General features: G+C 48.5%; 1 protein-coding gene across 1 annotated transcript; it reads left to right on the top strand.

Moving 5' to 3' along the window:
• Nucleotides 1-26,188, top strand: LOC144129658 (histone-lysine N-methyltransferase PRDM9-like). Its single transcript, XM_077663769.1, has 6 exons — nt 1-87; nt 343-402; nt 5,905-6,093; nt 6,504-6,756; nt 21,881-22,046; nt 25,678-26,188. The coding sequence occupies exons 1-6, from the start codon at nt 1-3 to the stop codon at nt 26,186-26,188; spliced, it is 1,266 nt and encodes a 421-aa protein (XP_077519895.1).
• Nucleotides 26,189-27,024: the final 836 nt, after the last annotated feature.

Raw genomic sequence — 27,024 nt, 5'->3', positions numbered from 1 at the left:
ATGCTTGCAGTTTGCGACGATTGCGGAAGCGACCACCCCGGCGACTGCCCAGTACACGGACCGCTGACACACATCAAGGACACCGAGGTGAGTGCGAAGCACGAGCATGCTGAGAGTGAAACGCTGACTTGTAGTCCATTTCGTATCTGGCTATTCTCATTCCGCACAGACCGGCGCCAAACAAGACGGGCAATGTGCCGAGTATAGAGGGCAGTCCCTGATTCCAGAATTTACCTTCACTTGCTGTAGCATACATACATTATGGGAACTGTCCACTGCAGCCACTACACTCTTCCTGTTTCTCTTCTTTCACCGCCTCTTTGTGTCTTACCCGACCCACAGGGAGGCACACTAACTCATCAGTGCACTCACATCGCCGCACTCACTCTCAAGCCTGTGAGTGTGAGTGTCAGTTACTGGTTGGGAGTGTGAGTTCATGTGCGGGTCAGTGCGAGTGAGGGGATATGAGTGTGAATGGAGATGAGTGTGAGTGAGTGCATGTGAGTGCGAGTAGCCATGAGTGGTGAGTGGGCATGAGTGAAGAACAGATGTGAGCTGACGTGAATGGGTGCGAGTGGTCGTGAGTGGACGTGAGTGGCGTGTGGACGCGACAGCGAAGTTTGTCGCGTGTGTTTCGCGATGAAGGTATCCGCTATTCATGTTGTTGAGAGCTTAGGGAAGCAAATATTTATTGCCGAGGGCGCCTCGAGGCACCATAAGGCACCATGCCGGTGCTTTTGGACGACCGCAGCAGGACATTTCGCTGGCGCAGGAACGTGAATGCTTCGTTACTGTTCGCCTTACTAGTTCACAGTTGGCGTGGGCGCACGCCCTTTGCGGATGCAATGAGTCGCTACGAATTGTTTCAGATCCTTTGATCGAAATTAGCCTTGCCACTGCTATTAAGGTATATAGAACGGCAGTGGACGCTTAGGTTTTTAACGCGAGAGGGATAAGGAGCTCATGTCGCAGAAAATTCGACATAGTGATGACCGTGAGCAGCAAAAAAACCCACGAATCCCAGAAAAGCAACCTATAGGATGCAGGTGGGCCACCTTGGTCACGTGATCTTGTGTTGTGATCACAACCTGCCCACCGGAGTGTGAGCAACTGCACTCTGTGGTAGGTGGCAGTTAAAATGATTGGTCACTCGGGAAGAGCAAAATGGGTCTCACAAAGCCGACCTGTGCCAGCGCCTACCACCGCAGGGCAGTGGCGCATCGCTTAACCTCTGCACCACTGGCCCCGCAGTTCTACGAATGTATTGAAGAGAACGACCGATTCTGTATACAGTGAATTTAGTCTTTATGCTATCAAGTCGTATTCTTGGCAGAGCTGAAGTGTCCCCTGCAATTTTTTCTGTGCCCTGTTGTGGGCATTGTAGAGCTCTGCTCTGGCCGTATTTTTTTTTTTTTATTGAACTGGGCCCACGTTAAGAACGTGACGCATTTGGCACGGCTTTTGAACTTCACATGCTCGGCTCCAGCCCCAAAACGGCGCGAAATGCAAGCGCTCTTTTCGGTAACGCCAGTGGTTCTTGTTCATATCGTATATTTGGAGGAGCCCATCATCGCAAATCAAGCATATATTTTTTTTATTTTTTTGTATGCACGCCATCAGACATGGTAATGCCTTGACGCCAAGAAGATAGCTGAAGTGTTAATATTTAATGCTTTAATCTGCCAAATAACTGATATTTTTTTGTGGCGACGGTGACGAAACGTTGCGGAGATTTTCTGCAGTGGATATGAGGTGGGAGACAAATTGGCCGCAACCATTTTGGTTGGCTGGACGTAGAGTTCTATCTTAATTCTTCTACACTCGAGAAAGGGATCGAAAATATAACGTCTTTGAGTGTTGTCTTTCGAATGGACTGTGCTCGAAGAGCAGGAAGGAGCTGAGGATTAAGTTCCCCCTCAATCTCCCCGGATTCCAAAAAACCGTACTTATTGAAGATCATGAATAGACTGCCGTCAGCTTCAATGTACGTGGAAATACGCCTGCGCCGGCGTCGACGAATTCACTCCCGCATGGTCAGTGGCCGAGCGGCGTTTTTTTGCCGCCCAGTTGTGCGATGCGCGCGCCCCCGTCGATACTGAAATCAGACACATATGCGCAGGAAGCGAAGTGAAGCCGCTGGCTTTCGCGCGCGAAATGCTCGCGAGCGAAGAGGTTATTATTTATTTATTTTTTTTTTTGGGGGGGGGCGGAGCGTTCGTACGGGGAGTAGGTAGGGAATGGGGGGAGAGGAGCCCGGTAACTGCCACCTTGTTCAGGGGCACACCGCAACTGAGCAGCGCAGGGAATGGGAAGAAAAGAGAGAGCAGATAGGAAGGGGCTTGTTTTGAAAGGGGGGCAGGGGAGGAGGCAAGGAAGAAGGCAGTCGGGCGCTACCGATCTGTCCCTGCGATTCGGGAGCCCGTTTGGGCTCGCATCCACCATGCGAGAGTCTCCTTCGGCCGGGTGCACCGGCGCGGCCCCGTCCAGAATCACGTGACGCCCGCTCCGGCTCTTATTGGCTCTCTGTAGCTGCCCTCTCCCGGCGTCGGCGATTTATCTGTTCCCAAAAAACCCGACGATTTCGCAAAAACGTCCTCTCCAGCGGCAAAAAAAAGCGCTCCGCTGCATCGCCCGGAAAAACGCTCCATGTGGGCCACACTGGACGCAAACCTTCGCGTATCGCACCCGCGCAAAGACGTCAGTGCTGGAGTCTTCACCAATTTCTGCCACATGGGGAAAGCCGGAGGTAGCACATCCACCAAGCCAGCGGCCATCACGCATCAGGCTCGATGCACGCTCCCTCCGGGTATACATGGGGTTGGGGACACCGAACTGCGCCACAGCAGACTCCGGGGACGACTCGCCTCTTTGCACATGCCGCCACCGCGTGCAGATGGTTTGTCACTGCCTCCGGACTCTCCCGCTGCTTTCCTCGCAAGAGCACTTCTCGCCTCCACGTGGGCCACGTTCTCTGCTGACAGGCCTTACACGAGAGCGACCATTCATTACTGAAGTTCTTCCACTGTACCAAGGTTGCCTCCAGGAAGCAGCTCATTTCCGGTCGCGGCAGGCGTCGAGCGCAACAGCACTGGTCGAGTGGAATGGGCTTCTGAAATTTTTACCTTTGTGTTTTCAATTCTGTACGTTAGTGGAATAGCTTCTTTTTGCACGCTCAGATTTCAGCAATTCTAGCTGCACTGATATCTGGGCAGCATGAGGAATCCTTTCAACCGGAAAATGCAGTTTCCGCCAGTAAAGTCGCGCTGTTTGAAAAAGGCTTGCACCACAAAATGGCTATAAGTTAGCTACGTACGCATTCTTCCACGAATGACGTTGCTTCGACCAACGACGAGGCTGACTACGGTGAGAATAATTAGGTGAATTGTTAGCACTTTATACGCCCAGGCAGTTGCGCACATAGGCTTCCTACGTACCACCCTCCAACGAGAACACCACACTGGTCTCTAGATCCCCCTTCAGACAGAGATTATGTGCAGCGCAGACAACCTACTGCACGGCAGGCATGTCTACAGATCGATCCCGCCTGCCTGCTCTAGCTAGACGAAGCCCTCCGAAGCGGATTACCCCTCTTCTTTGGATCATTTTTCTCCAGGACAAATCTGTACTTGGGCGTAAAGGTGTGAATTCAGGCTTGTTGGTTATCCATGCAAACAGCTTAGCGCTAGAAACGGGACGAGAGAGGGCCTTCTCGAGCCATTTCTCTTCCCTTGAGGAATTCACTGGATGTTTTCAGATACTCTCTCCATTTCCCAGCGAAAAGTATTCATAGTCGCGAGTTGCCTCCAAAGTGTTGATACAGACTTGTACCCCTGTCACACGGCATTCCTCTAAGGCCTTTCCAGCAAAGGCACCTCTTTTCACAAGAGGAGCGAAAGCTTAAAGGAGCAGCGACGCTGTTACAAGGTGCCGCCCAAAGGTGAATAAGTCGTTGAGGCTTAGCATGCGCTGCTGTGCTCGAGCCGGCTAAAGTGAGTGTTTTAAATTTAAGGTGGGGAATTCTCTTCACTCGTTGAGCTCAGGCAGTTTGTTTATTCTAATTACTTCCTTGAAGGAACTGCAATAGCTGCTCTCATAGCAGCAGCAGGTTTTGTGTATTGCCTTGGCGACCAGGGGCTCTCGGTGTGGCTGCAACACTTTCACTGTCTTGAAATCTTGGCATAAGATATAAACACCTGTAAAAAAATCAAAGCCAGACGCACCTTTCGTATCTTTAAAAGCTGGTTTAGGCATTGTTGGCTGCATATTTTTTTTTCATTGCTTTTACTTTTTGACGTTGGATGGCACTGCAATCGCAGGTTCTCGAAGGCTGCGCCTTTGGGCTCCAAAATTCTCAGACGGGCGCCCTCGACTCAAAGGCCCTTAGCGGCAAAAGCGCAACATTTGTGCCGTGTACCTGCACACTTTATGCCTTTGATATAAAGACCCAATTCTCAAAGGCCTTTGCGGTACCCGTTTGAGAGGGGTATTGGGGATGTCATTATAAGAGGAAACAAAATATTGGTGCTTAGCCCCTGCCAAGACAAATGTGAACACAAACTCATTATTGTTGCTTAGGTGCTGTCAATGGCTTGCGCAGCGGGGAAGGGGGCGGGGTTGCGCGTCCCCCCGCCTGTAATCATCAAATGGGGCGCCAAGTATATGCCCCATGCCTTTAATCTGTTAAACCTTTTCGTTCATTGCTTATAGTGCAGTGTTCTGGGCATGCAGTTTTTTTGACGATACTGTCGGCGGAGGTCCCATAAAATTGCGTTCCAAGAAGTGTTTACTTGCCAGTTCAATTTGAGGCCATATTTTCGGGCTGTTTTTTGCAGTTAACAAAAAAAATAAGTCATATTTTCTTTGGCTTCGATATTATGAGAATTCCTTCGGCAGTACGTTGTTATATTCATGCCTCAGCGGCGCAAGGACCGTTTTCCTCTGCGTATGTTACACATGAAAGTATGAACTACTGGTCAATAATATTTTGTATAGCTTGCAATTGCATCAATGCTCATCTTAGCGCTCATTTTTCATCCTAACGCCCCAGGTGAGAGGAGGTTGGGAAATAGGGGCCGCTGCGCTGAAACTTTTCTCCCCCTAATGAAGAACCCTGCGCACGCCTATGGACACCGTTCGAAAACGTGACTAAGCATCTTAGCTGACGTTATACACGCACTCATCCTCTAAGCAGCAAGCGCGGGAGCACACGTGCGTAAGATTCGCCCGGGACATGAATATGCGTGATATATGACAATTTCCTTCGAGCATCGAAACTGCGAAAATTAACGAACCCGACAGAGCCCTGGGCTGCTCACCAACGCATCTATGCGAACCAAGCTCTGCCAGGGAGCCACGAGCGTAGTCGGCCGGGGCAATCAATCTCTCATTCCTTCCGTTTTCCGAAAACACAGAAACTGAGTAAATGTCAATGTGAGCGAGTGGACATGAGCGTCAGTAAAGGGTTGTGAGGGTAAATGGTTGTGTGTGTGAGTGGACGTGAGTGTGAGTGGACGTGAGTGTGAGTGGACGTGATTGTGAGTGGTGGTCAGTGTGAGTTAGTGGATGTGAGTGTTAGTGGCCGTGAGTGTGATTGAGTCACTTCTCACAGTGACGAGGTATGCCCTTACACCTTTATTCAGCGGACAACCGTTACTGAGTGAATTACTGCTCCCTTCGTTTTATCATGATTACCCGCCAACATATCACATATTTGGAAGACATCTTTTCTGCGTAGATTACTATGATTGCGGCGTTCATTCAAACGCAAACAGAGTTTTCGTGTAACAAATTGCAGCTCCACTGAGGCTGAGTGATGTAGTGAGTGTACTTTTTTTCTAGTGAATGCCTTAAAAAACAGGAGCTAGAAGCAGTGCAGGCATCCACGAGAGGGCGTGCCGCTCGCAGGTGGAAGCCGGGGACCCGCTGCGTGCCAACAGGAGCCTCCCCAAAGGCCTGTCCATCCGCCGCTGCACCCTCAAGCCCACGGGGTTCGGGGTGTTCACGCTGAAACCGCTGCCCAGGAGGGTCTTCTTCGGCCCCTACGAGGGTTTAAGGGTGAAAGACAATGGCGAGAGCAACGCCTACACCTGGCAGGTGGGTCTAATACGAGGCCTGTTTAGAACCAGCAAGGCCGCGTTTACAGCGCAGGATTCTTGTCTTCTACTATAGTAGCTGTAAACGTAAAATATTTTCTAGTCTGTGGGCTTTGTTGCCATCTGATGAGGCTCAGAGAAATGTCTGAGTGTATTCCACTTCCACTAAAAGCAGATAATATCACGCACGCTGCCAATCATGTGTTCATGAATAAACTTTCCCAGGACGAGTTTACGTTTGACACTCCATATACAGGCCTAGATCTTCCATTGTTGCTTCTAGTGGGACAGCGGTGTCCAGCGCAGAAGGATAGCCAGAATTTCCACCGTGAGCAAACAGAACTTCATGGTGCCTTCTCATTTTGACCACATGGCCCGACACACAGCCGAGTTTCTTCCTGGTGTTCCCAGGTCCGCAAGAACGGCAAGGAGTTCCTGGTGGACGGTCGTCCACTCGACAGTTCCAACTGGATGCGATACGTGAAGAGTGCGGCCAGCCCGCGGGGACCTAACTTGGTGGCCTACACGCGCCAAGGTAACATCTACTACAGGACGTGCAAGGCTGTCGGCACGGGCGAGGAGCTCCTCGTGTCATGCAGCCCATCGTGCGCCCGGGAGCGAGGGTTGCTCACCAAGCCTAGAGGTTCGAGGCCACCCGAGGACGGTGAGGGGTTCGTAACTTTTCGCGTATGTGGTTTACTTCAGGAGGGCAGGGTGATATCACCTCGGACTCGCAACGGTAAATCAATGTTCTGCCAATGGAACAAGATGCCTGCGGCTACAGAATACCCTGGCGACGTGCTTAAAGGCGCGACAACCTTAAGTTATGACCTCGAGCGTACCAGAAGTTTTTCTTATTGTGTCAATAGTTTGTGTATATTACCCCCCCCCCCTTTCCTCTCTTACTGTCAACTCACCTCTTTCATTACATTTCTCCATTCTGCCTGCTATCTTTTATTTCCGCTGCTGCCCCAGCTCAGGTGCTTCTGTATCGATGGCAGATGCCGGGCTGAGCAAAAATCTTTTCCTTCGTTTTTATCATTATTTTAATAAAAACACTTACTACTACGACTACTATTATATTACCAGAAGCTTGGCAGAACGCTCAAATCCTAATTCATACGAAAACAGACGCCAAGGAGTTTAAACTTTACAGTCCGATCAGCTTACTGTCCATTGCCTAGAAGGGATTTACTAATGTAATCGCTAACAGAGTCAGGGCATCTTAGACTTCAGTTTACCAAACGATCAGGCAAGCTTTCGTAAAGGGCATTGCACAACACATCATTTTCACACTATCAATCAGGTGATAGGAAAATGCGCAGAATATAACTGACGACTATATATAGCCTTCTTTGATTACGAGAAAGCATATGACTCAACGGAAACCTCGGCATTCATGCGCGCATTGCGGTAAAAGTAGTAGCAGTAGTAGCGTAAAAGTAGTAGCAGTAGTAGTTTATTTAAAAATGAATGAAAATACAGAAGGAAAACAGTGTTGCCGGCCGCGGCATTTGCTATCTAATATATAAAGTACGCGAGGTGCAGCCGGTGGAGGTGAAAGGGAAAGAGAGAGGATAGCGAGGAGAAGTACATAGGGGAGCGATAGCAAGAAAAGACAGGGGAGAGCTTTGTACACTATTTACAAAATACAGAAAGCAATCAAGTTCGCGCCACTCGCGCGCTAATTCTCAGTCTCTGTGAGTGTCGCAGAGCCTTATGCAAAGAACGAGAAAGTTTATTTACAGAAAAGGCAGAGAGGTTGGTCGGAAAAATAGATATCTGGTCTGCTACTCTGCACTGAAGAACGGGAAGAGGAGAAAAAAGCGAGTCACGATGGGGGATGATGATGATGAGGGAAGCAGACAGATGAAAAGAAGAAAAAGAAACAAGGCACATTTTCTTACACCACAAACGCGAGGCAAGGCGCCTAGAAAGAATGAGAGCGCTCGCGTTGTCTGTATAGTTTTCGAACTATCTGGCCAAGCCCCGAGGATCACATCCTTCGATAGGGGCCTGGTGTCAAAACACTTCAAAGCAGATGCTAGCATCAGTCTTTCTCGAGCATGTGCTGGGCACGCCAATAAAACATGCTCGACACTCTCTAGCTCGACACATGTGGTACAGTTCGGGGAGTCCGCTTGTGCAATTAAGTGCAAGTACTTGCGCGTAAAGACAACATTTAAACGTAATCTATGGATTATGCATGCGATATGGCTTAATATTCAACGAAGATAAGAAAAGGTCATCACCGGAACTAGCCGTTTAAGGCGGATGTGTCGAGTGCCTGGCAAGGCCCAGAATCTAGCCGCAGCGCTCCTCATAGATTCCGAAAGGAGACAAGTGGCGCCGGGTCTAGAGAACGGCACAGCTGGGCGCAGGCCACTGCTGAAGGCGCTCCTTGCTTCAGCATCGGCGGTCTCATTTCCATCGAGTCTGCAGTGTCCACGGATTCACTGAAACAATATACGGTGGCATTTTTCCTGAGCAAATGACAGCAGTTTAATGATATCAAGAGCCAGAGTTCGGTAGGCGGTGCGGCGGAGGACGCATCCCAAAATTATTAGCGCATGTTTAGAGTCAGTGAATATGCACCACTCCTGACTCCTGAGGCGGTTTTCCGCTCATGTGGCGAATCACTTCCTGAAGGCCCGTAAGCTCTGCAGCGGTTAAAGTATACTTGTGTCCTAAAATGAATCTCTGGGTCGTCTATTGAGCGGGGATTACCAAAGCTGCTGTTAATGCCTTTGGTGACGCAGATCCATCCGTGAATACATGCACTCAGTTTTGGTATTCTTACCAGATGTAGGCAAGAGCAAGTTGCTTCAGTCTGCTAAACGGCATCGCAGATTTCTTTAGTATATCAGGGACATGCAGGCATCCTGAAGGCTGAGCCTTCACTAATGGTGGCTGCAAGGGATGTTGCGGCAATTCGGATTGATGGAAGCGCAGTGCACGTGCAAAACTGCTGTCCGGTCGCTCATCAAAAATCTTCGTCAGCGGGTGACAGCGGTGCCGTGTAAGCTCGCGTAAATATACAGAAAGTGGTTCGTGGGACAGGTTGTTCGATATTGGGCACGCACGAGATTCCTCAATCGAGCCTTTGTTCGAGGCACAACCTTGTAATCCAAGGCATATCTTGAGCGTCTCTGCTTGAACACTCTCTAATGTTCGCAAAGAGGAAATGCTCATGGTAGATAGTACAGGAAGGCTGTAACAATTGTAGCCTATAAAGAGGGTATAGTAAAAACGGCCGTGGCTTAGCTTGGTTAAGCCTGGTGATTGCGAAGCCTATAATTTCTTCCTTTGCTTCTGCTGTTTCCACAGAGGAGGTTGCACGTTGTCGCCGAGCTGCATACTGGGCACGCCGCTTAGAAAGTCGTTCTTCTCGTTCTTCCGTCTCCGTAGCTCGCTGATGCTTCCTCTTTGCATTCTGCAGAGCTGCCTTGTTCGTAGGCACCGTCGTAACATCTGGCTGTATGACTGCCTTGGCGAGAGGAGCGGAGCTGTTTTAAACAGCTGGTGTGACGTCACTCTGACCGTAGCGCCCCTGGTGAGAGGAGCGGGAGTTAGGCCGCCGTTCGTGGCTACCGCCTCGCCTCGCGACGGCGTGAGATGGGGCCCCGTTTTTACACAGCTGGTGTGACGTCACTCTAGGTCACGTGGTGTGACGTCACGCAGCGAGGTCACGCTAAAGGTCAATGGTGCCTACCACCGCCTCGCCACGGAACGGGCTGAAGTGCGACCTAAAGTAGTATTGCTTCGCAATAAATGTCTGAGCAAGGAGCGCTCCGTTGGGCCCCATTTAATGCCTGTTACGAAGCGAAGGACATGGCAAAAAAGTGAGTCTTTTCCTTAGCCTATTTATATGCCACGAGCATGACACATAGCGGTCAATGATAATGCACAAAATCTTGGATGGGAGACGTATGATATTGCAACTCCTTGAAGTGTTGCCGGGTAGCGGCAGACGGACTTGCGCGTGAATGCGACCAGAGCACATTCTTCAGCTGCTAAGTGCAAACCCTGACGCCGTAGGTACCTTGAAGTAGATGACACTGCACGTTGTAATCTCGCGCGCATTTGCCGACGTGTCGAACCCGAAGCCCAGATGCAGATATCATCAGCATAGGCACAGATGGGAATGTGAGGGGGAAGTTCACTCACAAGTCCGATCAACGCCACGTTAAACACGGTTGGACTGAGAACTGCCTGAGGAACTCCGCGGCAAACCTGATGACGGGTAGTCTCTTCATCAGGCGTAGACATGTAAACGAACCGGCCGTTGAGGTAGCTCACAATCCACGAGCATATCCGGCCGCCAAAGCCTATGTCGTCAAGGGCATCAAAAATGGCGTCCTGAAGTACGTTATCGGAGGCGCGTTTGATGTCTAAGAAGACAGAAGCGACAAGTCGGCGACTACGTTTTTCATGTTCCACTGTCGATATGAGGTCAATTACGCTACCAATCGAAGAACGTCTCCGCCGGAACCCGGTCATCATGTCCTGATAGAGAGCATTCTGCTCTAAAAACCATTCGTGCCGCACCAGCATCATTTTGTTCCTTAACCTCACCGACGCAGCTTGCTAGTGCAACTGGCCGCTATGAGGTAAGCTCACCAGGAGGCTTTGCAGGCTTCAAAATAGCAACCAGACGGCTGATATTCCAGTGTTCTCGAACGATTGCGGATGCCCATGTATCAATGTAGCAAGTGAGCACCAGTTTGGCATTCCATGCCAGGGTGAGAGAAAGGCGCGTACAAAATCCCGTCAGGACCAGATGTATAGATGCATGCCTAAACGAGGAAAGAGCAGCTTTTAGTTGTTCAGGCATCGTGAATAGCATGTCTTAGTGGTCGTCTGGTGAAGGCGGCACAAAAGTCTCCAAACTGTTTGATGCTACCGGAGTTGTGCCCCCAATCATTTTGCGGAATTCTGCAATTCTCTGCATGTAGGTGAACCAACGTTGGTATTGACGAAATTCTGGGAATGCATAAATCAAACAGGTTCCTGCCTCGGTTATTCCGAACAGCACCGCCCCACTAAGGATAATGAGCATTAAAATCGCCCACTATTATATGAGGAGCTGTGGAACTATGGATAGCTGAATGCAGGTACGAAGTATCAATGGCACCTCTAGGGGGAATGTAGGCACCGACTATCGAGAAGATCCGTCCCGTTTAGCGTTACTGTCAAGTCGATGTAATGGTTTGTGGTGTGCGTCAGTAGCACTTGGCGGACTTGCCCAATGTCTTGGCGTATGCAAACTAACACTTTGCTTGTTTCGTCTTCTTCACGAGACCACAGCAGTGCGTACCTAGAAAGGCGGAAAGGAGACGGCATGTTGGGCTCACATATAACAAGCACAGGGAAGCGGTTCTTGCGGACGCGTTGCCGGAAGTCACTCAGACGACCGCGTAGGCCTCGGCCATTGCATTGCACCACTAGACTACTGCGCACGTGCATTGTCACAGACGAGGTGGGTTTTGGTAGTGCCATAATGAGTTACTGGAATGCCGCTAAGAGCGGCTCAAGTGCATCCAAAAACTGCACAACAATCTTTGCTGTTGGCGTGTTAATGCCTGAAAGCAGCACGCGCATTGAACAAAGAAGCCCTTTCAACATAATGCTCACATCCTGACCTTCGAGCTTGCCAGCAGTGTCAGCTGGAGTGGCAACCAGTCTTGGTGTTGCCGTGGCGATGTCCTTGGTTGGCACAGCAGGCCATTCAGCATCGGTGAAAGTTGATAACACAAACGCATCAGACTGAGCCACTGCGGTAACATGGGACACTGCCGCAGGCGTATTGTTATCGTCTTTAGGCTCACGCTGTGCCGGATGAGCTGATACTTCCTGCGACTTTGGTGCAGCTGGAGTAGCTGAATAGTGTGGATCCGGACGACGCCGCCTAATGCGAAAATAGTGGAAGGTATCTATAGCAACTGCACAGCTGCCATAGTCCTCCTTCTCTATAAAGTCTGCAATGAAATTATAATTAGAAAGGGCGTCAGGCAGAGAGACACGATCTCGTCAAAACTATTCACCGCCTTTTAACAGGAGGTATTCCAAGGCTTAAATTGCAACAGTTTGGGATAAGAGTTAATGAAGAATGCCAAAACAAATTGCCTTTCCGTGATGACTTCGCCTTGCTGAGTCCGTCAGGAGATGAACTGCGGAGCATAATTAATGAGTTAGGCAGGAGAGCAGAATGGTGGGTCTAAAAGTTAACGTGCAGGAGACTTAAATAAATTTAGACAGCCTAGCAACGGAACAGCAGTTCAAAAGTGGAAGCGGGGTGCTGGAAGTGGTAAAGGAATACTTAGGGCAGGCAGCGACATCTGATGCGGATGATAAGAGGGAAATAACTAGAAAGAATTGGGGGGAGCGCATGTTACAGGTTCTCTCAGATCATGAATGTCAGTTTACAATATATCCAAGAGAAATGTATACAACAGCTGTATCTTGCCGGTACTCATCTATGGGGCAGAAACGTGGAGGCTAGCTAAAAGAAAGCAGCTTAATTAATAGTTAACGACAAAACAGCGAGCTGTGGAAAGGAAAAAATGATAGGTGTAACATTAGGAGGCCGAAAGCGGGTGGAGTATGTGAAGGAACAAACCTGGGTTAAATACATTCCCAGTCGAAATCAAGAGATGAAATGGGCTTGTGCAGGGCATGTAATGCGAAGGCGAGATAACCGCTCGTCCTTAAGGGAAACGGAGTGGATTCCAATTGATGGCAAGAGTAGCAGGGGGCGGCAGAAGGTATGGTGGGCGGATGAGATTAAGAAGTTTGCTGGTGGGCGCAGCTGGCAAAGGACATGGTTAAGTGGAGAGACATGGGAGAAGCAGTGGGCGTGGTGGGCGTAAAAGTCAAGGGGAGTAGTCTGGCTCAATATGGTGATGATGACGATAAAACTTAATTCGACTCTCGACAATTGTTTCGTAGTGGATTTTGCCACTTTCGTGCAGGATATGGGTCGGTATGTTTGTCTGACATGGGGGGTGGCCGAACGTATAACGACGAAAATGTGTCGGTCTCAAAATTAAATACGCTGGTCGTAAGGCTGCAACTTAGGGGTCAACGGGTGATCTGCTTAGTGCAAAATGAATTGCGTGGGGGTGTATTTTTTTTTATTAAAAATGATTTTATAACGTTACAATACGCACAATGCTATTAGACACGTAACTCAAATCTAGTCTCGGGTCCATCAAAATACTGTACATTGTAAATGCGGCACGTGAAGCCGTACATTGCGTTCATAAAATAAAACTCAGATTCTAAACAGGCATAAACAAGAGAACACAAACACAATGCATACATCCTCACAAAAACAAAAAAACAACAGACCATAACTTCACATATTCATTAGGTATATTTTGAATGATTCCACAAAGTTTGTTTTCAGTTTAATACGGCATCAGTCTTAGCACTGCCATTGCGGGAAAAAAAGACTCCTTCCTTCCGTGTGTAGCCTTTTTTGGCCATGGGCAGTGGGAAGTGAAGAGAGGAAAATGTACGCCTCCTCTTAAGGAGAGATGAGGGCAGGGATAATGGGTTATGGTAGAAGACGGGTTGTAGGCCCGTTTCACATGGTGCGAATTTCGCCGCACCGACACTGCGAATTCGGTACAGCCGCTGACGCCGCAATGTAATTGCCGCTGAGTCCTTTCACATGCAACGCACAACCTGCGAATTCGTTGGGTTGTGACAAAAGGGTTGCTAGTTGTCTGCTTATCCAAACTGTGAATAAATGCGGCAGTAATGTAACCTGGAATGTGTTTATGTTGCTGTAGTCATGAGCACTTTTAGATACAATGTAACATTTCGTATCTTTTTGTCAAAGTAAACAGAAATCGTTCGCAAGCCGTCGGCGGTAAGAGCGGAGGCCCTCTCCAGCCGCAGACCGAACGAATTGGCAGTGCCCGAAGGGGAATGGTGTGTCACAGTGGGCCTCTTCAATTTTCTGCCTGTCTGTACGCGGGCTGTGTCGGGTCCCCTGAGCGTGGATCCAGCGTTGGCTGCGAGTGGCCCGTGGAAAGACGGGTGAGCCACGGTCTAGGGTGCCTTGATGGGCCAGCGGCGCTTTAAGGGTGAAAACACCGCTCTCGGCGGGGGCATGTTGGGTCCCACTCTTTCGTTCGGCTGCACTGAGCGCAATGCGGCGGCGTGCCGTTTCGAAGAGAAAACTGCAGCTGATGCGAGGAATTCAGGAAATGTGGTGTTCCACTAAGACCGAGTGGTACCAGATTGCTTGAACAGTGAATCAGACGTAGTTACTTTAAATTATACTGTTTTTCACAGCTAATCTGCCGAGAAATTCAGCGCCTAATAATCAGTCGGTGCGCTCATGCGTGTTGGTTCTCTTCTGTAGCGTTCGTTTTGCGCTGTGTTCCTTCATAATAGCGTTCTTACAACTTGCGCAGCACATTCCACTGCAAGCTGTTTACCCGGATACTCTACATTTCAATTATTTATTCAACAATCAGGATTACTTATTTCGAGCCATGAAATCAATGCGAACAGGTGCGTTTTATCGCTGCTAATTTAAATAATTATGAGGATGTGAAGTTAAGATTTGCATTATTCCGCCGTCCCCAGCAGAAAATGTTCTGGAATACAAGTGTTTCGTCTGCCTTACCTCTCATACTTTGAGGTTAACCCTTGGTCTAGCAGTCCGGTTTGGCCTGCTATTGGCAATTTTTTCGGCGCGCGCTATCAAGAGCAAAGCTAAATACCCAGTGCACTTTAGTAGTGTAGGCATAACACCAGGAACACAACACTCCCTCATAACTTGGTCTCTTACTGCTGCAACACACACACTACGAGCTCACTTCAAGCGAAGGGGCGTGGCCTGTTTTCGCCTCGGTTTTGCAAGATTTGTGCGTTCGCCGCCGCCTTCTACTTCCGATTAGAGGCGCCTCGTTGTTTTTACGCGTTGCGGCCTTTCTTCTACCAATTACAGCCGCCTCAGTACACATCGCACGTTCAGCACCACGCTGTCAGAAGTCCCATGTTCAGACCACAAGCGCTTGCACTAGGCCAAGGCCAAGAAAGCCAAAAGCGTAGGCAAAGAAAGTCTGGTATGAAAACCTTTTGAGCCAGTCCGCTGTTCATGAGTACAGATTCTTCTTTCGTTGGCGATTGGTCTGCCACTTAAAGGGGCTGCGAAACACCGCTTGAACGGATGCCGATTACACTTCAGATGGATTATTTTTGTCACACAGATTCTGACTCAAAAAAGAATTACGAGGATCGATGCATAGGACGGGAGTTATTCAATGAAGAAATTTCAAACTACAAGCAAACAAAATGCTGCCTTCAACTCGATTTTCGCGCGGCTTCCCATTCCCATTTCACTCTCCCAATGACGACACTTAGCGCGACCAATCAAAACAGCAAATCTGAGCACGTAGCCGAAGTTTGCACTCCATGGTTGCCTGTTCTCTGTAACTCGTTCATGCCATGGCTGACAATGCCGTTTGCATGGTTACACAGCCATGTGAACGCAGAGCTGACCCAGCGATGCTTCATCGTCACTTCGACGGCGCAGAAGGGAGCACTGATCAGTGACGTTCCCTTACTCATGGATCCGAACTCGAGCGCGAGATACTGCGACGATGTGACAGCCTGCGCAAGATATCAGACACATTTAGCATAGCGCGTACCGCTACTGCTCACCGCTGTTCCGTACAGAGAACGCCAAGATGCGAAGAGTGTTCAAGCAGCTGGGAGTCATCAATCAACAGAGGCTTCAAAGGGCCGTCGAAGGGGTTGCGGCGCCACAAATGCAGGTGGCGTCGCCTACAAGGGACCTCCCCCTCCTCTTCTGCTACTTGCGGGGTGAAACCGAGGAACGTTTTTCGGGAACCTGGTTGTCGTTTGTTCTCGACGCCGTACCCATCCGGGACACAACGACGTCCTTCTCCCGGAAGGGACGGCGGGGGAGGCGGCAAGCGGCACGGGGCTGCAAGTGAGCCGTGGCAAACGCGGCCGTGGTTGACTAAGCCAACAACGCCGGAATACTCGTGCTTCGAAAACGACTTCGTCTAACTCTAAGTGATTTACCTTACGTGGAACCAACCGTGAAACTGCCGCGGCGGCCTTTCGCTCCCACGGAGCGCTGTGAAGTGCAGGGTGATTGACCTTCAACGCCGCCTGGAGCCCCCCTCGGGCTATTCATCACTGCTGCCTGGACAGCACGGATCCTAATTTTCCAGAAATAGCAAGAGTGTGTTGTTGGGGACGTCCTGGAAGGCAGATCCTAAAGACTGGACACGTGATCGACATCACAGTGATTGGACGCTTTTTTAATGAACTAAATTCCCTAACTAGGGACCTGGGAACAATGAACATATTTAAGCAGAGACGTGGCATCTGATCAGCAGCTCCCGATTAACTATGTAAAAATGTAAATAAACCCTTTTCAGCCTCTTCTCCACCTCGAAGACCATCTCGTCTCTTAGTAACCCCACAACAGCAGTCTCCCGATACGGAACCCGTAGACAACGACCTTGGCGAGAGACGGCCCAGGCGAACCAGGGGCCCGCATCTAACACCGCCAACCATCGCCCGTCGCTCCTAGGGCGCTGGCTGGTCACGGCGAGCAAGGAGCGCGTGCTGTTGACGGGAACGTGGCGCCACCTGGCGCCGCCGCCCGGTAATCCTCCACAAGCTGACGATGTGCACTCCCTGCCAAACGTGAAACGCAAGCATCCTTCCATGGGACCGAAACGAACGCTTATAGAGTTCAATGACTCGATCGGATCGGTTCCACAAAGCTGCTCTCAGATACATAGAGATAGCCATAAGTGTTGAGTGCTAGGTCGTAGGATGTTTACAGAGAGGCGCAAAGTCCTTCGATGCGAAAAGTAGCCAGAGCCTCTGGTGATGTATTTTTGTTTTACTTGCTTTAGAGTACTTTTATCTAGGGCAAACAAGTTGGTTTTGTTAATGTAATATAAAACACAAAAACTTGACGAAACATGTCTCTTGTTATTAACACGATTTGCAGTATATTTACTGTGTGTCCAATCAACAAGCTCCCACTAAGTGATGGCATATCCGCTGCTAAAAACCGCCACTATATTGTGACACCGTCAGCGCCACGAATTTATTTCTTCGAGCTAATTAAAATAATAAATACCGCAGTATACGCGGTACGGCCGATGCTAATAGCATCACTATAACTCATTTAGGCAACCAACAGGCAAAACAATGCACTGAAAATGCGTTTCGGGGCCCTTTTAAAACCTGATAGGCCACATCAAAATTTTCCGAGCGGCTTCTTCACAGCCTGATCACAAAGGCATTTTCCATTAATGCAGCTGCATTATGTAGGCGCTCTTGTGGGCAAGCGAGTATGCGAAGCTCTCGTCGCAGCGTTCGTTCAGTTTATTATTTGTTTTATCTTAATGCCACGAAGGCATTATTACCCCTCCCCTCTCTCTACTTGATTGCGCAAGCTCACTACGAATATCATAGCGTTAAACTTCTCTATGCGTCAGTAGGCAAAGAAACCGCGGCGGCGCGCCGCCAACAAAAGGCGGCTTTTTTCCCAAGTTATGGTTTATTTTCGATCTTTTTCGTATCGCTTTTAAAGAAACCACAACTGGGGAAAAAATGCTCATTTAACTGCCGTCACGCAGCCACGTGAGTAAAATTCGTCACGCGTACATCTGGGCAACCATATCCTATAGAATACTTTTTCCTCTTTTGATGACAGCAGCAGCAGAGACGAAAGCCGGTCAGTCGTTTTCACTAGCCTGCGTCTTCCTGCGTGCTTTACCTCAAACGTTGTTTTCCAACAAGCCCAGACTCATTCCTTAATGATAGATCTATTGCCTTGCCCGACGACTATCGAGTGAGACAGCAAGCGAGCGTCTTTTAGCATCTGGAGCAGACGCTAATGCAGAAGCGAGGAGACGCCAGTAATATGACTGTCCTGCTCTTTCCTGTCAGAGGCGAACTTTCTGGCAGCCAGCGGGCTGCCCGGGCGCGGTAAATCGAAGGGCCCCAGTGTGATTGATCGATTAGTTTGGGGGAGTGGTGTTCTACCTGTAACACTTATTATAGCGATAGCTACATCACGCTAGCACTACGAGCCTTTAGCGTGACACCTCTTTAGCTGCGTGGCGGCGCTGTGACTGGTCACGCGGTGCGGAGCAGCTGCCGGCGGCGCGGCGAGCCGGTGAAATCTAGTGGGGGAGGGGGGGGGGGGGGGGGGGGGAGTGGAGATGGGTAGAGAGTGAATCCACGTCCAGGGACGACGCTGAAGACGGAAAGGCAAACGAAACAGCGGCAAAAGACTGAGTTTGCAATTCTACTGAGCGAGTTCCACTCGGCCAGATGTAGCTATCGCGTCGCCCCAGGTTTAACCTGAGCTATACCATAGCCATTTATTTTTTGCCGGAATATTTGAACCCCGCCACCCGCTCGTAAGGGCTCAAACCATCAACGGCAGCTGCTCCTCCGTCCGTGAGCAACAGTACTGCTAAAATAACATAGAGAGTAAAGAAACATCACACAGGAAAAAGAAAGCACACACACGAGAGCTAACTCCAACGGTTTATAGTGAACTGTGAGTGATATACACGACGTAGTGATATACACGACTGCAAAGGGCCCGGAGACGAACTGCTTAGTGATTTCTTACACATTCTACTTCTTTGAGAGCTCTTGCACGACAGATTGTTTAGCGATGCTGTTGTCACGTAAGCTATCTATGACTTCTGCCGCTCAATGATTTTGTGCGTAAGTTCGCAACCCTTCCTAGTGACAAGTGCATTCTTCATAGTTCTCATGGAGCTTTGCACTTAGATATGCATTTGTTGCAATGCACATCATTGAAACCACCTTTCTTTTCTTTGACATTTTAACGTAGTTCACGAAGGCGGTGTATCAGGCGCCTTGCACTCTGACATATATATTAATTTCCGAAAGTGAATGGTATGCTATACACAATCCATTCCGTATGACCAGCGAACTTGGTTTCGAGCTTCTTCGTACAACCAGCCTTTTTAAGAACCATGAAACCAAGTTTGTTGAGTCTGCGAAATCTATTATGCAAACCTATGTAGTGATTTTCGGGACCCTGTTCAGGCACTACTACATCATCTCGACGGGAACCCAACCGCATCCGGTAGCCAACTTGGAGCACTACCAAAGGCGGAAAACTCCTCAGCCAATCAGGAGAGCTCGTTAAATGTACTCCTCTGCGCCTAATGGTATGCGTTCGTCTGCTCGCGGCGTACATGGTTATCGTTAGTTAAGAGTATAATTCACGCTGTCTACGTACCATAAGGGTATGCTCGTTTATGTGCGCTAAACGCATGAATTTGTCACATTAGACAGTTTTAGCTGTGCGTACGCAACGGCTTAGCGTACGCAAAGGGTTTGCGGGGACGCTAGTGCGCAGAACGCAAGCACAAGCCCGGGGTCTGCCGTACGTACGCTAGCCAGCGGACTTTGCGTTGCGGGCGCATGCGTGGCTTTCGTGGTTAACGTTGACAAGATGGCGGCGCCCTGCTCGGCCGCTTCGGAATAAATACATGTCGCTGCTGGATTCTCCGATGCCATAGCTCGCTTAATTGGTAGCGGTTCGCTTTTATTTCGCGTAATCTTGCCTACACGTAGCGGTGTAAGCGATAACCTGCCGCTGTTTTTCAGATAACTTGGCGATTTTCAAGCTCCTATGCCGTACGTTTTCCTCGTAGCAACAACTCCCGGCGAAACAGTTTTCTAGCGTTTAGTAAGTTCTTACATTTACTTCGGTTTGCATAGTTTTTCTTCTTGGAACAAAAAAAGCCTCGCAATGCACTGACCCTGGTAATCAGCAATCACAGACGAAATTTCCTTCAACCAAGCGTTGATGTGTTTTGACATCTTGTCACTTGTCACTTGACATCTTGTCACTTTTACGCGTTCGCTTGAGGGACGCTACGGCACGGCCAACTTAAACTATACTTCGCAGCGGACAGCGTAGGGCACGCAGCGCCGTAGCGCTTTGCGTACGCAAGCACTTGCGTATGCAAAGATAAAACTGTCTATTAAGATATTTAGTTGAGCGTATGCAAACAAAGATGTAACCATAAGCTGAGCCTAAAGGCGCCATCTGGTTGTGAGAAATGGAAGAATTTTTGTCAGCAAATCGACACTCCTTTTGAGACTCGAAGCGGCATAATAATCACTCTAAGTAAAAAATAGGCAAATTTATCGCTCATGCGTTTTGTTATAGGCGAGATGAGACGAAGTGAAAGCCCGGTGCCCAATTTATGGCCAGTGAACGCACTGAAAACGACCGTGACAACGACGAATTCAGTCCTAGGCGAGGGTCCGAAGGGTCCTGCTTCAATTGGCGCCGCCATTTTGGAAAATATGTTTTAGAGCACGCAAGAGCTGCTTTCTTAAAACACAGAAAATAGGGTACGCAAAGCAAGCGTAATGTAGGGCTCGATATGAAAAAGCGCTTACCGCGCGCACACTTTCAAGCACGGTATCTTATATGCCTCTATGCCTATTTTAAATTCAATACAGTAAATGGCTGGGCTAATACGTTCATAAAGCACAGGTTTGTGTGATAAGTGTTGTGTGTGACTCTTGGTCTTGTCCTGCGCTAGTTTAGCTGGTTCCACCATATGTGCCTTATTTATACTGGTACTTCATCCTCAGCATCAGAATGTTGCCTTTGCGCACATCGCAGCTGCATTCGGAAGCAGGTCTCGGGGCGGCAGGCCGCGACTTTTCTTGCTCTGAGGCTGTCAAGAGTGTGTGACTTGATACTGGAACTGATTACAATGTCGTCGCCCCGCTCTGACTTCTCCGAATAGTTGGGGTCATGAAGTAAGGAATTAATGCAGGAGAGGCTGTTACGCCTCATTTTTGAAGCCCGACGCAAACGCTGCCCCGGCTACCTCACCAAGATGTGGTTACGTTCTAAAGAAATGTGTCGATATTACTGGCTCGCTTGCAGACTTTTACGCGGTATGAACACTTGTTGGCTTTCATTACTCACCAATCACCCACTTAATAAGTATTTTCAAAACAGCTCATTTACCTTTAATGCCGAGCTCGGGAAGTTAACTATAATGGTCCACTTTGCTAAGTTGTTGTAATTGAAGTTGCCAGCAAAGTTTGAATGTTTTGCTACCATGACATATAATTTCTAGTAAGCAAATCTATCCTGGTGAGAAGATAAAGATGCGTTTTGAAGTAAATGAACTTGAATACCCCCCCCCCCCCCCCTCTCGCGTTAACTCAGAATAAGAAAATTAGATTGGAGGGGATTGAATGGTGTTAGGAAATGAAGCTGTGATGAACACTTATTCACTGCGCTATTCGTCACCCTACCCTAAATCATGCTTCAATTAAACTGCAGGTGGGGTTGTCGTTTGTACGAGAAGTAGTACAGGGAGGATTCACTCGAGCCACAGTGACTGCCATGTTGGTGCACATGGGACACAGTGAAATGCAGCCCGGTGTATTTTCCGCTGAAGCTGCGCGCTGTACAACAAAATGGCACCCGCGACGTCACCTGAATATTTCCCAAGGATGAGCCGTTGTAAATATTTTAAAAGAAAGCATCCAGTGAAATGAAGTTTTCATTCGATTTTTTCTTGAAAAAAAGAAAAGAAAAACACGGGTTCTGAGAGTCTACTTCGCCTGTTTGGTTGCCGCGCGTTACCGATGTGCGTTTCTGACGATTATAGAAAGAGCAGTGCTAAAACGAAAGGGGTGCCAAGTATTCGGTGTCCATCAGCAAATCGCTGTCTACTCTGATCTATTTTCAGAGGCTGAAAACACTAAGTCTGCTTCTGTTCCGACCTTCCCCTGCGAGACATGCGGCGACCTGTTCTCCGCACAAAAGCTTCTGGACAAGCATCGGCAGAGCAACCACTCGCAGAAGCTGGGAGGGAGGCACAGCTGTAGATACTGCCCCTATACCAGCGATTACAAGTAAGCCAAAATATGCCTTGCTGCCGTTGTTTAGACATGGTCAAAAAAATAGAGAACTACAGAGATTTTTTTTCTACATTGGAATCAGTGCGGGACCAGCGATTTCTGCTAGGTAGAAGACGACGATGAGTTGGCAGCGTAACGGCACGGACCGCTTTGTTTCCTCGATTTTCTTTCCGATTTCTTCAAGATCTCTCAAAATCGTGTTTTTTTTTTCTCGCAGATTCCTCTGTTTATAGCTATGAACCTCTTGAGATAAACCTGGATGAGTTTTTCCTGTTTGGATCTGCACCAAACCCCGGCCAATCCGCCACCGTGGGAATGTTCAATGTTTTTTTGAGGCAACAACAGCAACCCTCGAGTGGAGCCGGCTGCGAATACAAATGGAACAGACAACGGATGATTTTACTCTGCGTTGGTACCCATCGGAGTAGTGCCTAGGCAATAATAGGGCGCGTGTTGTGTCTTCCTTTTCTTCTGTGCCCCGTCGAGTTCAAACAGTTTTTCACGCGTGTTTTTGAACCTTCGGCGGTACAGTGCGCTAACTCAGCTGCGTCAGAACGTATAGAATATAGAATATTACTGATAACGTCCAAGTTCGCAGTTAACACCGCTGATTTGCGTTTATTCTGTGACACAGTTGATTAGAGCACTGCTTTAGAACGTGCAGGATACCAGGTTGAGCGCAATGTTGGCTTGAACACTTTTTCTTTTTTCTTCGGTATTTAACGACGCAAGCCATTTCTCTTTTTTCTCTGGAGGTTTTGTAGTCTGTCAGGTCGCCTTCTGTAATCCGAGGCAAATTTTCTGCTTGAGCCACTGAAACCAAGCCAATTTCGATTCTACTTTATTTGAAAAAGCAAATAACGCATGCCACAAATAATTTAATATTCGCCGTCACGATGTGTCTTACCTTGAATTCATGTCTCATTATGACCGGCTTTGCAGCAAAAATCGCCGTATAATAAAAATTTTGAGATCAGCCACTAGACAAAATACCAGGAGTTGGTGCGCTGTATCGTTGAGGGTTTGGAAATACACCACCATGACTAGTGCTGCTGCTCGTTATTCTGTGCTCAGTCATGCTCAACCGTGTGCTATTATTTTCCGGTATTATTCATTTGCAGTCTGGAATAAACAGAGTTGGAGATGACCAATACTTTGTTATTACAATAAGAAACTGAGCTGAGTCATGCAGTTGCATTCGGGGAAGAAAGCTCAATTCTTTATGCTGAATTCTTTATAGGTGTAATGCTAAGAGACCGGAAGCGCGCAGATTGGGTGAGGTAAAAAAAATTGGCTTTGGTTTAGCACTGGTTCTGTTAAGTTCAATTTCATAAAAGTCCCCCGGACGTTAAACCTCGAGTTACGCGACAGCTACATTTGGCCGAATGGAACACAGTCGAATTGCAAAGTCAGTCTTTCACCGCTCCGTTTCGCTGGGGGTACCTTCTTCATCATCGTCCCTCGACGTAAATTCACTCTTCTCCCCCCCGCTCCCCGTTCGCTTTCGCCGGTGCGCCGCGCCGCGAGCAGCGGCAGCTGCTCTGCACCACGCGACCAACCACGTGACATTCCATGGCTCCGCCAGGGAGCTCAAGGGTTGCCCCGCTGAAGGCTCGAAGTGCTAGCGTAGAGTAGCTCTCACTACAAAAGGCGGGTTAATGAGATCCTAGTCGAAATCAAGAGGAAGAAATGGGTTTGGGCAGGGCATGTGATGCGAAGGCAAGATAACCGCTGGTGCTTAAGTGTAACGGAGTTAATTCCAAGAGAAGACAAGCGTAGCAGGCGCGGCAGCATGTGATGCGAAGGCAAGATAACCGCTGGTGCTTAAGTGTAACGGAGTTAATTCCAAGAGAAGACAAGCGTAGCAGGCGCGGCAGCATGTGATGCGAAGGCAAGATAACCGCTGGTGCTTAAGTGTAACGGAGTTAATTCCAAGAGAAGACAAGCGTAGCAGGCGCGGCAGCATGTGATGCGAAGGCAAGATAACCGCTGGTGCTTAAGTGTAACGGAGTTAATTCCAAGAGAAGACAAGCGTAGCAGGCGCGGCAGCATGTGATGCGAAGGCAAGATAACCGCTGGTGCTTAAGTGTAACGGAGTTAATTCCAAGAGAAGACAAGCGTAGCAGGCGCGGCAGAAGGTTAGGTGGGCGGATGGGATTAGGAAATTTGCAGGCACATGGTAGGCGCAGCAGGCAAAGGAAAAGGTTAATTGGAGAAAGAGGAGAGGCCTTTGGCCTGCAGTGGGCGTAGCCAGGCGGTTGATGATTATGATGATGATGATGATGAATAGCCGCAGGTATTTTATCTATTATGCATGAAATATTTTTTTTATGATAATCGCCGCGCACTTTCCGATAACTTACCCATTCATTCTGGTGTTCCTCAATGAAGCATTCTTGGACCTTTTTTATTTAATATTTACGTTAACAAATAATTAATATTGACACCACTGCCCGATCCATCATATACGCTGATGACACTAGTCTGTTCTTTATATCTGGTTGTGCAAGAGACCTGTTCGCTCTTGCGAACGCTGCTTTAAGCGAACCTAATCGATGGAGTTCATTGAATTCACTGTATAAATAAAAACAAGGCAAAGGCTGTACTTTTTCAACCTAAAAAAAAATGTCCACGTTGACGGCCATTTGCAAATGGGTTCCTCGATTATCAACTTCGTGCCATCCATTAAACGTCTCGGGGTCGTATTTCGAGAAAACTTACTTTGGAATCTTTATACAGACTCAGTTGCTAGCAAAATCGCTGGTGTTGTGGGAATACTGACGAAACTTCGATTTTTTCTCCCCTTGAGCGTCAAAAAACTGCTTTATAACTCTCTCTTCCAGTCCCATCTGAATTACTGTAATTTATTCTGGGGAAACAATACGATGTCTAACATCACAAAACTTCTATTGCAGAAGAAAGCAGTGCGCGCTATTGCCAAGTCTTCATATGACGCCCATACGCAGCCACTTTTCAGCGCCCTTAATTTACAACCGGTCACCTCCATATATCGTAGTATTTTACTCAAGCGTTTCACTACTGCGAAAAAACAGAACGCGAAATTTTTGAGCATTTATCTCTATTGACAATGAATTCTAACATTAACAACACACGTTACAGGGAAACATGGTACGTTCCCAAAGCGTGCACTAACTACGGTCAACAAATGTTACGCCACGCACTGCCATCTTTGTTAAACTCATTAGAATCTCAATAGACACGTATTTCTTCTTTTAATGGGCTCATTGTGGATTCCATTTGTTTTTGCCCTGGTATACACTTTCGCCATGCATGCTTAACCAATTTTCTCTGCTTGTACATAACTTATTATTTATAGATGTGAATTTCAAGACTGTATTATTTGCATCATTTTATACTATTCGCTTTCAGTAACATAATTCCTTGCAGCATTCTATCGTTGATTTTTTTTACCCGTACGTATTTCGGTTACAAAATGTTCGCTAATGCTTTTTTTCTCCTTTATCCAGTATTGTATGTTTGTGTTCTGTTTATTGTGCACGGCGCCATTTCTGTAGGGGGTACAGACCCCGTCAAGCCCAATTCATTTGGCTTTTTGTCTGTACTCCCGTCCTCTCCCCTCCTCCTTTCATTTGCTTCCACACAGATGCAACGTCATCAGACACCAGCGGAACCACACTGGCGAGCGGCCCTTCGTGTGCAAGGAGTGTGGAAAGGCTGTCGCACAGCGGCAGTACCTCATCGACCACCTGCTGACCCACTTGAAGAAGAGACCTCACGAGTGCCCCGACTGCGGACAGCGCTTCAGACGCGCCTTTGATATGGCGAGTCACCGCAAAATGCATCACTCCTCCGGCGGCAGGATAGCGTCACTCGTATGTCGCTTCTGCGGAAAGGGTTTCTCAGACCTCGGCGTCCTCAAACGGCACATACTGACGCACACGGGAGAGAAGCCCCATGCCTGCTCGCATTGTGGGCGGAGGTTCTCGAGACGCAGCAGTGCCAAAAGGCACGAGAGAGTTATTCACAGCCGCCAGTACACGCTGCACTGCCCGCACTGCGGTCAGGGTCATGTGAATATGGATCACCTGAGAATCCACGTGCGCAGACACCACTCTTCCGCTGAGAAAGAGGAACCGCAGTACAGCAAGGACTGAGCGAGCTCTATTATGCGCCCACACGCGAGGGAAGGGTATGTGCTTCTGTCCTAATGCCAGCGTGAAAGACCGATAAAACGCACAGTGAATAGTGAAGTAAGCCCAGTTAACCTTGTGCGACAGAAAGGATAGATCGACGGCGGCCAAGAGGCAAGACAAAGCCGAACAGCGTTGAAAGCCATTGGAAGAGCCTAGATAAAATCGTGGGCAAAAGTAACAGATCACGCCTCCAAGTTGCGACCCGTGCCACACTGCGTGGGGGCGCCACTTGACAAAGCACTTCTGGCTTCGAGAAGCTAACTAGTACACTATAGTGAAGGGGACGCTGCGCCGGTCTCGACAGCAAAAGTACTTTGTCAGGCGGTGCCCCCGCGCAGAGTGGCAGGTGTCGGAACTTTAATGAGGAGGTCTGTTACTTTTATCCGAGATGGCGAGGAAAACGTCCCATCTCAACAAAGTTGGTCAAGAAAGTTTTCAACAGAACAAAAAATAAGTCTCACGAGAATAGTCTCTAGAGAAACACAGAAACACTAAAATAGATAAAAAGCCAAACGGTTGCCATGGGTGGAGCCGTCTACATTTGGTTAGTACTTTCCCAGCGAAAGGAAAAAAAGCAGGGATTTTTCTTTACTGTAAATGCTCACACAATCATGTGTTGATAAGCTTGGATTCATCCCGCTTGCGGAATAGCATTTGGCAGGATAACGCCGCAAAAGTCATCGTGCTGTTCGCAGATGATTTGGGCATCCAAAATTCTCAACTGACGCTCACTCGTCCTGTTGACGTTCTTCTGCTTGGCTATCGATGCTCGGCGCCGCTTTCAGCGTTCTCTAAAA

Source organism: Amblyomma americanum, chromosome 4, assembly GCF_052857255.1.
Source record: "Amblyomma americanum isolate KBUSLIRL-KWMA chromosome 4, ASM5285725v1, whole genome shotgun sequence".
NCBI classification, from domain to species: Eukaryota; Metazoa; Arthropoda; class Arachnida; order Ixodida; family Ixodidae; genus Amblyomma; species Amblyomma americanum.
This window is presented reverse-complemented; position numbering and strand designations above follow the sequence as displayed.

Coding starts and splice junctions, on each gene's coding strand:
- LOC144129658 (XM_077663769.1), top strand. CDS start 1: ATGCTTGCAGTTTGCGACGATTGCGGAAGCGACCACCCCGGCGACTGC. Junction 403..5,904: donor TCACTCTCAAGCCTGTGAGT/GTGAGTGTCAGT, acceptor TGCCGCTCGCAG/GTGGAAGCCGGGGACCCGCT. Junction 22,047..25,677: donor CCCTATACCAGCGATTACAA/GTAAGCCAAAAT, acceptor GCTTCCACACAG/ATGCAACGTCATCAGACACC.